Below are 12,621 nucleotides of genomic sequence, written 5' to 3' on the forward strand. Positions count from 1 at the left end.
CATGAAGTCTCAGAAGGGTGTGGGGGAATCCTCCGCACCCCGTACCTCCTTACACTGTCCGCTATCAACCTAGCAGTAGTGGTAATATCCTACCAAGTAGTCTGCCCGTCCTGTACCATATAGGGCGAGTGGTACATAAGGCTTCCCAGTGAATCTGAGTACTAGTAAGTCCTTAGGGATGACCAAGCCAGAATGTCTTCATCAGGGTTTCCATTTACCGTGCCACCACAGCACCTCCATCTCGGGCTCCTCCCATCACATGTTCACACCCAGGACTGCCTCATATACCATTTACCCACCATAGGTATCCATTCCAGGGGTGCCCACGTAGCACCCCATAGCAAGACTTGCCCTAGGCTCGTCGTATACTCTGACTTGGTTGACACAACCCTCACTCTCCACACACTCAAGTCACACACGTAGCACTCTCCCCATAGCCCAGATAACACTATGCATTAATATAGTATAAGCGTAGTAGAAGTACAAGCAAAAGAAATATAACAGTAAGCGTGTGTCTAGCCTAATAGTAGGGTATGCAGGGGTAAGGTTGCGTCAAGGTAGAGGCCATCAAGTAAGCATACTACCATGCAAGTCCTATCATAGTATGATTATAACAGTAAAGTAAAGCAATAGCAGTTCTATATTAGCCATGCATAATAGGTGCTATGAGATTGGGTGGGATGTGGCACCTTCAGCGTAGTCATCTCCGTACTCCTCACGGTACTCACGATCCTCATCCGTCTGGTTCTCCTCCGAGTCTGCATACGTTTGAATTATAGTCGCGTTAGCGACGTTTATAGAATAGCACAAAGAAGCAATGAAAATTCAAAAGAGCCAAATGCACTCAAACAAGGGTTCATTGCGTAAAGCTCGATTTTAGATGAATTTTGGTCATGGTTTCGTATTTTTCTGAGGTCGTATGAATTAGTTATGAATTTCCGAAGTTTAAATCATCTCTAAAATTAATTGAGGCTGATTAATTCAGGGCTGACACGTGTCACACTATGACTGGTCCACGTGGCATGCTGACGTCAGCATGACATCAGCATGACATCATCCTCTTGGCTACAAGCTGACAAGTAGGGTCCTGCTAATGTCATCTTGATGTTAGCATGACATCATCGACGTCACTAGTTCTGACAGGTGGGGCCAAGGCTCTTGGGTCACTGACTTATGGGTCCAGTCAAAGTCAACATCAAGTCAACGGGTGAGTCAACGGTCAACGGATCACAGTCGCTGACAGGTGGGATCAGAGCTGCTGACGTCACCGTGACATCATCATGACGTCACCTCGGCTGTGTTTGTTACTAACAGGTGGGACCCGCGTGACATCATCATGATGTTAGCATGATGTCACCTACTAACAAGTGGGTCCAGAGTCTCTGTGTCGCTAACATGTGGGTCCAGTCAATCGGTCAACGTTGACCGGTCAACGGTCAACACGGACCGGGTCCGAACAGGGCTGGTTGGGCCTGGATATGGGCTGGGCTTTGGCCCACCACGTGGCATGCTGTGGCACTACCACATCGTAGCCAAGGGCCTCCACTGGGCTTCGTCCATGATTCGGCCCACACCGCATGGCTCACGATGAACTGGAGTTCACGGTCCATGGACCGTAGGCTAGGTCTTCGGTGGACCAAGTCTATCCTTCTTCCCTTTGGCTTAGTCTACATGCACTGGGTGTAGGCGTGTGTGGCCGACGAGGAAGGATTCCTCTGCTTCCTTCCCTAGCAAGCTCCCGCTGGTGGTGCGCTCACCGGCAAGCTCCCACAGCGGTTGAGGTAGCGTGGGTCCTCCCTGGATGGCTGGGGTCCAAGGGAGACACCGAGCTGGCGCTCAAGCCTCCCATAGTTGAGGCTGATGGAGGGGAGAGGTTAGATGGCGGCGTGAGCCAACGCCAACTCTCCTCCCATCGTGACGATGAAGTCCGGGTCACCAAAGCACACGTGTGCGCCCAGGACCCAGTTGATTCCGTGGCTAGCCATTCGTGGCCTGGTGTTAACATCGGAACATGCAAAGGTCCCCAACCTGGTGCACCAACTATCGGTGTTTCGAGTAAACACCAACTAGTAAATTTGTATTTGTTGCGCGTTAGGCCCGGATGGTATGCTCAAAGACACAAGGTTTATACTGGTTCAGGTAGAATATCCCTACATCTAGTATAATGTTGTTGCTTGTGTTATTAGCACTGAAAGGTTCATAGTAGGGGGTACAAACGGTCGAGAGAGAGACAGGTCCCAAGTCTCTGATGAAAAGGTTGAAAGGGCACTGAGAGCTCGATTGCTGCTCAGCTGTGTGTTATATGATACATGGTGTGTTGAATTGATCCCCCTTTAGTGGGGTGCCCTGCCCTCCCTTTTATAGATTAAGGGGGAGCAGGGATTACAGATGGGAGAAAGTGAAAAAACCAGAGGCAGAGAAGGTTCTTTGAAGGTGTTGGGTCTTTCTTTTCCTTTGAGCCTACCCTGCTGACATGCCAGACGGTGCCAGGGATAGCACATTTGCTGATTCTAATAGGGCCATGCCCTGGCTTCATTCAGCAAGTGGTCACGTCCCATCCCACTCCGGCGGGCAGCGTGGCGCACCAGGGTGCCGAGCCGTGACCCTACAGGGAGCAGATGGCGTAGAGACCCCATGTTCATTACTGTAGATGACATGAGTTTCCTCCTGGACCGTAGTGGTTGTATGTTTCTGTCAGGATTTGTGTCCGAGGGCAAATGCCGGCGCCCATAACACTGTAGGACGAATGTCGGCACCCACAATACTATTTTGGCTCTAACATGCCTGGAAGGGCCTAAAGCGTCTGTCTGGTCATATCCTGGTGGTACTTTCCTATAGGCGTGCTGGGTATGGTCCTTAATATTGCGGTTGACTTGAGTGCCCTGCCTTATCTGCACGCATAGTTATGAAGGAGTAGCGCACAGATGTTGGGCGAGACGGAGTCTGCCCCCAGACGTCGGGCGAGACGGAGTCTGCCCCCAGACGTTAGGCAAGGCAGAGCCCGGCCCTCGGACATCGGGCGAGGTAGAGGCAGCCCTTGGATGTCAAGCGAGGCAGAGCTAGCTCCTAGACGTTAGGCGAGGCGGAGCCTACGCTTAGACGTCGGTGAGGTAGAGCCCAGCCCCTGGATGTCGGGCAAGGCAGAGCCAGCCCTCGGACATCGGGTGGGGCGGAGCCTACCCCTAGTCATCGAACGAGGCAGAGCCAGCCCTCGGACGTCGGGTGAGGCGGAGTCTGCCCCCAGACGTCGGGAGAGGTGGAGCCAGCCCTCAGGGGTCGGCCGAGGTGGAGCCAACCTTCGATCGTAGGGCAAGAAGTGTAGTTGTGTTCTTGCCTGTTTGGAAGCATCAATGTTTGATGGTTATTAGCTCCTCCTCTTTGGGTACCCTAGTATTCGGTCTCCGACAGTAGCCCCCGAGCCCCCGGGTGATTCGGATAGAATCGCCCGAGGGGTGATTTGACTCGCCAGAGGGTGCGCGCGAGCGCACCCGACGAGTGTAGTCTTCGAGCCCCCGGGTGATTAGGATAGAATCACCTAGGGTTATTTTGATTCGCTAGAGGGTGCGCGCGAGCACACCCAACAGGTGTAGCCCCCGGGTGATTCAGATATAATCGGCTAGGGGGTATTTCGATTCGCCAGAGGGTGCACGTGAGCGCACCCGTCGGGTGTAGCCCCCGAGCCCTCAGGTGATTTAAATAGAATCACCCAGGGGTAATCCGGACCCTTTATGGGTATGGCTATGAGATTTGATGTTTTGATAACAGGATAGTTTGATTGGAGTCCCGGTATCCCGTTCGCGGGGATCTGGCAAGAGTCAGCCTGGCTGAGACTCAATCGTGGGTCGATATGCTTGTGGCACTCGTGTGCCTAGGGTTTGGACGCTCGCGGGCTCATCCTTCATCGTAAGGCTGCCTCGGGACGGTCGTCAAAACCATTGATGGGACAGCCCTCGAACTCCTGGGCCCAGGCGGGCCAGAGGAATGCTTTTTTTGACTCGTATCCTTCTGCTGGTAAAGAGTCCTAGTCTACCCGGAAAGGCGAAACATTCGGCGCGACTTTGGTGGGAAAGGATAGGGATTGGAGACACATACCCCGCATGGTGATGTGGTGGTGAATCATGGTAGGCGCAGAGATCCAGGCAGATGGTTGCCTTCCTCGCATCCGTCGCCCCTATAAAACCAAAGGGTTCGCCCCTAGGGTTTCGTACATTGCCTCTTTGCCTTTGCATCTACAACCTCCACCGCCAATCGCCTAAGCCTCCCGCATCCGCATCTCAGCCGCCGTCAAGTTCACATCCATCCACCCTAATCGTTTAATGGAGCCGGGTCTTCCTTTTTCTTTGAGCCTGCCCTGCTGATATGGCAGACGGTGCCAGGGATAGCACGTTCACTGATCCTAATAGGGCCGTGCTCTGGCTTCGTTTAGCAAGTGGCAATGTCCTATCCCACTCCGACGGGCGGCGCGGTGCACCAGGGTGCCGAGCCGCGACCCTACGGGGAGCAGATGGTGTAGAGACCCCATGTTCATTACTGTAGATGACATGAGTTTCCTCCTGAACCGTAGTGGTTGTCGTATGTTTTCGTCAGGATTCATGTCCGAGGGCAAATACCGGCGCCCATAACACTGTAGAACGAATGTCGGCGCCCACAACACTGTTTGAGTTCTGACATACCTGGAAGGGCCTAAAGCGCTCGTCTAGTCATATCGTGATGGTACTTTCCTGCATGCGTGCAGGGTATGATCCTCGATATTGTGGTTGACTTGAGTGTCCCGCCTTATCTGCACGTGTAGTTATGAAGGAGTAGCGCACGGACATTGGGTGAGGCGGAGTCTGCCCCTAGACGTCGGACGAGGCAGAGTCTGCCCTCGTACGTCGGGCGAGGCAGAGCCCAGCCCTCGGATGTCGGGCACGGTGGAGCTAGCCCTTGGACGTCGGGTGAGGCGGAGCCAGCCCTCGGTCGTCGGTCCAGGCGGAGCCTGCCCTCGGACGTCGGGCGAGGCAAAGCCTGCTCTCGGACGTCGGGCGAGGCAGAGCCCAGCCCCTGGATGTCGGGTGAGGTGGAGCCAGCCCTTAGATGTCGGGTGGGGCGGAGCCTGCCCCCAGACGTCGGGCGAGGCGGGGTCCAGCCCTCGGGGGTTGGACGAGGCGGAGTCTATCCCCAGACGTCGGGCGAGGTGGAGCCAGCCCTTAGGGGTCGACCGAGGTGGAGCCAACCTTCGGTCGTTGGGCAAGAAGTGTAGTTACGTTCTTGCCTACTCGAAAGCATCAACGTTTGATGGTTATTAACTCCTCCTCTTCGGGTACCCTAGTATTCAGTCCCCGACAACTGCATATAATATATAATATGATATGTTGTATGAAAGTGTGATATTCTAGTTTTTGTAAAAAAAAATATAAAATAGCTACATAGTTCATATGGCACAATTGATCACATCATCTTTCAAAAATTAAATGTTGCAAATAGTCTATGAAACAGTGAAATAAAAATGTGTATTGAGATAGTTTGTTTCATTCACAGTTATCAGTACTATCACGTCTTAAAAACAGTGGGATAAAACCTCCCATTAGACTGTCTCCAACCGTGGGGACCTAAAAACGAAAGGCATTTCATCCTTTGCGTCGTGCACGGCCAATGAGTTATGACCCAAAACATCACCCTTTCCAACAGACAACGCAAAAGTTCCGGTGGTCGCGTCCTCCTCCGTGCGCTGCCTTCGGCCCGGCCGCGTCCTCCTCCGTGCCGGCGTGCCGCTGCCTTCGGCCTCCCTCTCTTCTCCCTCTCCTCTCCCTCTATCTCCTCCCTCCAGCGGTGCGGGACCCCTCCTAGGCAGGCGAGCGAGGTGCGCAGCGGACGGTGGGGGCCGAATCCGTCTCGCCACGCTGCACCGGCCGCGCTCCGCCTTGCCGGCCGTGGGAGCAGCAGCGGCCGCTGGCTCGAAGGAGTCGCCGTCGCCGTCGGGGAGAAGCAGCCCGCGGCGACCTTGCCGAGGCCGTCAGCGAGTAGCGAGGTGACAGCGTCGAGCCCCGTCGTCCTCGAGAAGGTCCAGCGTGACCTCGACCAGCTCCTCCCCGTCGTCGGAGCTCCGGTCAGAGCCACACGGTGAGGAGCCCGTGCTCCCCCGGCGTGCCAACGCCCGGTCACAGGTTTGGGTCGCGCGTCTGGGAGAAGGCAAATTTGCCTCCCCTTTCTCCTCCCACCCAAAATGCGTGCCGGCTCTGCGTCGTCCGTTGAAGCCGGTTCTGAGAACGCAAGTGCACTGTGGCGGACGCAATTTTGCGGTTGCGTCGCGTTGTTGGAGTCAGTCTTAAACCTGACCTAATAAACTTCAAAAGCACCGCAGGGACCAACCGTGACTACCAATGGGCACGCGTCTGTTGGGCTGATATTAAAACTGGCTAATACGCCAGTTAAAACTATTTTATTGTAAAAAAAACGTAGCTAGCTGATAAATCCAAGTAAACATGCCCTTGTCAGGTAGGTCCAAGGACAAGCACCGGCAGCCGGTACCGATAGATCTCGCACGTACTACGGCTGCACTGGAATGGCGTTTACTGCCACTACAGTCTACTTCTACCGGCCGGGGCAGCAGAAACAAGTTGTTGCGGCGGGGTCAGTCGTCCGTCCTGCTGTAGTATGTGCAAGTTGTTGCGGCGGGGTCAGTCGTCCGCCCTGCTGTAGTATGTGCGTCCTGTATCGCACCATTTTCAGTTTTTCACCGATTTGTACTACTAGTGTCCCTTTGGCCTTTGTCAAGCGGCGAACCAGGGACACAGCGAGGAACCAGTATCGGCAGCAGCATCTGGTTCGTTGTTTCAATGCCTGGTGTGAATGGCGAGAAGTCCTAAATCCATGCCATCACCTAAATCCATGCCATCACCATGTTCGTTTGGTCTGATTTGACTGATAAACTATGATTAAAAATACCGTTGATTGATTTGATGTGAAAGAAAAATATTATTTGTTGATTAAAAATGTATAGTTTATAAGTCAAATAAGTCAAAACAAACAGGGTGTATATCTGTTGATACCGGCCAAGTGCCTGTCCGGTCTCTCCCTATGCAATATGCATGTAATAAGGTTGTCTCCGACAGGAGATCTATTGCGAAACCTAAATCTAAAATATGTCTCTCACACAGTATCTATAGCCTTCAATCGAGTATCTATATGAAAGACTTATTTTAGGTGTAAGGAGAGACATAACATAAATCTGAGTATCATCTCTTCTGGAGACCTATTTGCAGTAAGGGTTGTCTTTTAGGTCTTGTTGTTGAAGAAGACAAAAATAGATATTGAATCATTTGCCTGTAACGCTACCAAAGGATGAATGGGTCTTGCATTTGGGGTCGTTATTGTTGGAGACAGTCTAAGGCTATCTCCAACAACATTATTCAAAATACAAGATCCATTTCGCGTTTGGGTATCGCTACAGGTAAAGAATTCTGTACCTATTTTTTATCTTCTTTAACAACAGGACAAAAAAAAAGAACTCTTTCTGCAAATGAGTCTTTAAGAGAAAGGATACTCATATTTAAGTTGTGTTTTTGCTATAACCTAAAATAGGTCTCGTATATAGGTATTCTGTTGGAGGACGATACAATAGTATTCTAGACCTATTTTAAGCAATAGTATTCTAGACCTATTTCACGTAGGGCATCCGTTGGATAGTCTAATAACTGATAACTCTGCTCCTCCGGATAAGCCATGGGACGGACGGGACGGCGATGGCGACGCGTCTGTCCCACGAGGCAGCGTCGTCGTCTAACTTGGGGGAGGCCCGCCGCGCCACGCATATCACCACCCTCGGGTTTCTGTCGGTGGTCTGCTCAGCTCCCAGCTCTCGCGCAGTCGAGGTCGCTTTCCGGGGGGGCAAATCCGGCAAAACCCATCGCCTATTTCGGCCCGGGCCCCTGCTCAGCAGAATTCCAGATTCGCAAACAGCAACAGCGCGGGCCGGCGGCCTTCCCTTCGCCTCGCGCGTCCACTGTCTTGTTTTGCCACCTTGATCCCCCAGTGTCCACTCCCAACTTGCGCTCACTATAACTCGGAGCTGGTCCGGTCCTTATGACTCCCCGCCCCGCGCGCGAACCCGCACCGCCCTGTTTTCCTTCTCCCCTGCCCCGCGTTCCCACTCCGCACCCGCGCGCCGCGGCAGCTTAACGAAAGCTTGCTTTGCTGCGAGCCCTGCCCTACCACGCTGCACGGTGCCGGGGCCGCACACCCTCCATCCTGACCTGCGCTCGGCGAGCGCGTCGTTACTTGAGCGGGAGCTCGGGTCCTCGGTCGATAGCTCAGCTCAGTAGGTTGATGAGCGGCGGCGGCGACGACGTCCAGTCCGCCCAAGGCAGCCTCGCGTAGAGCGAGCGAGCCGTGTCAACGCCGGCAATGAGGGTGTACATCACGGCGACGGCAACGGCGACGGCGACCGCGGGCGCCGACGACGCGACGAAGCCCAAGGCGGCGCAGCCACAGCCGCAGATACAGCAAGCGGCGCGGCGTGGGTGCCGCTCGGCTGCCGTCACGGGGCTCCTTGCCGGGCTGCTCCTCTTCCGCGCCGCGCTCCTCACCATCGAGGCCGGCGCCTCCCTCTGCCCTTCCACGACCGGTAAGTGGCGGTCGTCTCTCGCTTTCATTCACACACACAGTAACTGCTGTACTTGTACAGCGTACGTGCCGTTTTCTTGACGGTGCGTACTGCGTAGTCCTGCCATGGGACTCTCTCACTCTCGTCATGGCTCCAGGGTGCCTGGACTGGCGGGCGGGGCTGGGGCGCTGGCTCTACGGCGACGGCGGCGACGCGACGGAGGTGAGTGTGAGTCCGACATTGCCGCCTCCTTGCGTTAGGCTCGCGCAGCACCAAATTTGCGTTAGGTTAGGCTGGCGCAGCACCAAATTTGCGTTAGGCGCCGGTTTCTTGACCATTTTTTTACGTCCTGCGCTGCGCTGCGCCGCGGCGGGGGGAGGGCAAAAGCAGATGGCCGACGCCGCACGCGGGCTGCGCGCTCACGCGGTTTTCATCTGGTTCGGCTCGGCTCGTTGGCAGGGAGCGTCTAGCCATTCACGGGAATGGGAATGTCAGGGCCGGGCGGCCAACACGTCGCGGCGATGGCGACCACGTGGGCGCCCGCGCCGTCCTGCTGACAGGTAGGCCGTGTCGGCCGTTCGGTCCGGTGTCTGGTCCGGGCGCAGTTGCAGCAGTCTTGGCGGTTGGCGACGCACTGACCGAGTGAGACTGTGCTTCCGTTTTTTTTTTTTTTGACTTGTGCCGTTCCAGGCGCCGGTTAGCTCATGGTAACCAACGTCCTCGTTTCGTCGTAAATCATCATGGATTATTTACTATTGGCTGGTTTGGTGCGAGAGAAAAATACTGTTTCAGCCACGAATGCAAAAGTAGGCCTCACAACTCACAAGAAGCTAAACGCGCACTGTTCTTTCCGTTTGGAAAGCTAATTAGGCATGTAAAAATAGTCCAGAACTAGTCCCAGTACCACTTCTTAGTCAAGTTTATGCACACACACAAAAAAACCTAATTTGACGAGGTCCGGGCGCGATTCGTGTGACCTGCACCTGCTCTGCCGCATCGCATTATTCTGCGCGGACCCTACGAGTTGGTGGCTTTGGATCGGGCGTTGTGTCTTGAGTGTTGCCAACCGCTACGGAAACCGAAGGCAGGCAGCCCTGGGCCCTGTGACTTGCTCGCTACTCGCTAGGATTCCCCTTCTCTCTAGCTAGGACGCGCTGTGCGATCCAGCTTGGATGATGGGGGCCTTGCGTTTGGAGCTACGTGGACGGTGGATCTTGCAAGCGGTCGTGGTTTTGTGGTCCGTGAGCCATCCATGGAACCATGCATCCCCTTGTGTTTTTTTCTTTCTGGCAGTCTAGATCGTGCCGAATAATACTACTTGGCCTATCTATTTTTTCTTCATCCAAAGAAACTTCTTTGATTATATATCTGTACTGGCCGTGTACTGCGTGGTACACGGATGGGATACTCACGTACGTCTGTACCTGTGGAATGGCCAGGAGTTTATGAAGGAATGGAGGCGTCACAGGGACGAAGCCACCCTGCTGGACCCTGTGGTGGTGGAAGCGGCGCCGGACTCCCTGGACGCGCTCATGGCGGAGATGGCCCCCATGCTGGCGTCCTACGACCGGCGGATTGACATGGAAGCCGTGGCGATCAAGATGATGGCCATGGTACGCGGTATATAACAACCTTATCAGTTCATGTTCCGTTCCGCGCATGCATTCTCCGTTATGGCCTTTACCAATCTTCACTCAGCTTTGATAGCCTGGCATCATGCTTGCATGTTATGCCATCTTAGCTCAAGGAAGTGCTTTCAGCTTTCCACGGCGAAAGCCCGCATTATGCATGGTCTGCCTTTTTGCGCATTCTCTAGTCAGCTAGACTGAAACTTATGGCATACGTGTACCGGCGTACATTACTTACCATGCATGACCATGATTACCGAATTGTCAAATACACGAACCGGCAATTGTTGAGACATGCCAGCCTGTGACCGTATGGTCTTCTTGCCCGCTGTGGTTTATAAAAACTTTATTACACCTTGTTTAACTCTTGGAAACAAATACTTTTCCCCAGCTGCTGAAGATGGATCGGAGGGTAAAGTCATCAAGGATCCGGGCTGTGTTCAACCGGCACCTGGCATCGCTGGGCATCCCCAAGAGCGTGCACTGCCTCACCCTGCGGCTCGCCGAGGAGTTCGCGGTGAACTCCGCGGCGCGCTCCCCGGTGCCGCCGCCGGAGCACGCCCCGCGCCTGACCGACGCGTCGTGCCTCCACGTCGCGCTCGTGACCGACAACGTGCTCGCGGCCGCCGTCGCGGTGGCCTCCGCCGCGCGGAGCACCGCCGACCCTGCCAGGCTGGTGTTCCACGTGGTCACGGACAAGAAGAGCTACGTGCCCATGCACTCGTGGTTCGCGCTGCACCCAGTGTCGCCCGCGGTCGTCGAGGTCAGGGGCCTCCACCAGTTCGACTGGCGCGACGCCGTCGTCGTCGCCTCCGTCATGAGGACGGTCGAGGAGGTGCAAAGGAGCTCGCTGGAGTATCACCAGTGTGATGGATCGGTGGAGATGGAGCACAGACGGCTCGAAGCATCCAAACCGAGCACGTTCTCGCTCCTCAACTATCTCAAGATCCATCTCCCGGAGGTAATTAAAATGGACGGATAGATGCATGGTCATCCTTTGATGGAACGAAGATGTGCGCCTCTGTGCTAACATTGGTCTCTGCTGGCTTGTTTGCTCGAGCAGTTCTTCCCTGAGCTTGGTAGGGTGATGCTTCTGGACGACGACGTCGTGGTACGCAAGGACTTGGCCGGGCTGTGGGAGCAGGACCTCGACGGGAACATCATCGGCGCGGTCGGCGCTCACGAAGGCAGCGGCGTCTGCGTCGACAAGACCTTTGGCGACCACCTGAATTTCTCGGATCCTGGCGTGTCCGGCGTGTCCGGCCTACATAGCTCGCAATGCGCGTGGTCGTGGGGCGTCAACATCGTCGACCTCGACGCGTGGCGACGAACAAACGTTACCGAGACATACCAGTTCTGGCTACAAAAGGCAAGTTCATTGTCCTTTTTACTGAAAATGCAGCATTTATCATGCCATGGCAGTTGCCAGGAGCAAGCAGTTCGTGGCAGATGGCCTCGCTGCCGGCGGCTCTGACACCTCGTTCCGTCATGTGCAGAACCGGGAGTCGGGCTTCAGGCTGTGGCAGATGGCCTCGCTGCCGCCGGCCCTGATCGCGTTCGACGGGCGCGTTCAGGCGATCGAGCCGCTGTGGAATCTGCCGGGCCTCGGTTGGCGCGTGCCGCACCCCGACCTTGTGCGGTTCTCCGCCGTTCTGCACTTCAGTGGGCCACGGAAGCCATGGCTGGAGGTCGCGTTCCCGGAGCTGCGGCAGCTGTGGCTCGCCCACTTGAACGCGTCAGACAGTTTCTTACAAGGATGTGGTGTGGTCGAATGGCAGTAAACGGGGCAACAGCAGAGCATCGAGTTGGGAGAAGTACAGTAATTTGGTTCAGGTCTTCAGGATCACGGATTTACCGGGGAGAGGGAAGTAGGTGTTGCCTGCAGTCTCTCCTGGCCTTCAGGCTCTACACACAATCGACATGTTCATATTCTAGTAAAAGTCAGCGTGACACTAGAACAAGGGAATATAACATTCCCACCTCCAACGTTCGCAAATAAATGAGTATACAATTTAGAACAGAATCATGGTATTTAGACCACACTCCACCATACAATAATACAAACTTAAGACACAAAATAAATGAATGAGACTCAAGCCCTTGTCCTAATCTGACTTCGCCACCCAAACTTGGTGCAGAATTCCAACATCATGGCCTCCCGTAAGCCACTGACTTCTCGAGTAAAGACCGAACACAATATATCTCGCACAAATTTGAAGCTCAACCGCCCAAAGAGGTTGGGGTTGCATACAAACGCCATTTGACGTCGTGTGAAAATGAACCTCTGAGGCGACGCCTCCAAGGGAAAAAAAACAACGAGAGTCATTGTGTAGCCCGCCTCAAAATTTGAGGCAAGGTTTTCACCTGCAGATTAATGGAAAGGATGTTATGAATGTTACGATCTTTGAA

At 54.4% G+C, this 12,621-nt stretch overlaps 1 protein-coding gene across 1 annotated transcript; it reads left to right on the forward strand.

The window, feature by feature from the left end:
* The first annotated feature begins 8,049 nt into the window (after positions 1-8,049).
* Positions 8,050-12,336, forward strand: LOC136458911 (probable galacturonosyltransferase 15). The gene is made up of 6 exons (XM_066458817.1): positions 8,050-8,605; positions 8,742-8,806; positions 10,024-10,197; positions 10,604-11,173; positions 11,276-11,581; positions 11,709-12,336. Exons 1-6 carry the CDS (start codon positions 8,386-8,388, stop codon positions 11,991-11,993), a joined length of 1,620 nt encoding a protein of 539 aa, XP_066314914.1. The 5' UTR covers positions 8,050-8,385; the 3' UTR covers positions 11,994-12,336.
* Positions 12,337-12,621: the final 285 nt, after the last annotated feature.

The sequence above is a fragment of the Miscanthus floridulus genome, chromosome 6, assembly GCF_019320115.1.
Source record: "Miscanthus floridulus cultivar M001 chromosome 6, ASM1932011v1, whole genome shotgun sequence".
Taxonomy (NCBI): Eukaryota; Viridiplantae; Streptophyta; class Magnoliopsida; order Poales; family Poaceae; genus Miscanthus; species Miscanthus floridulus.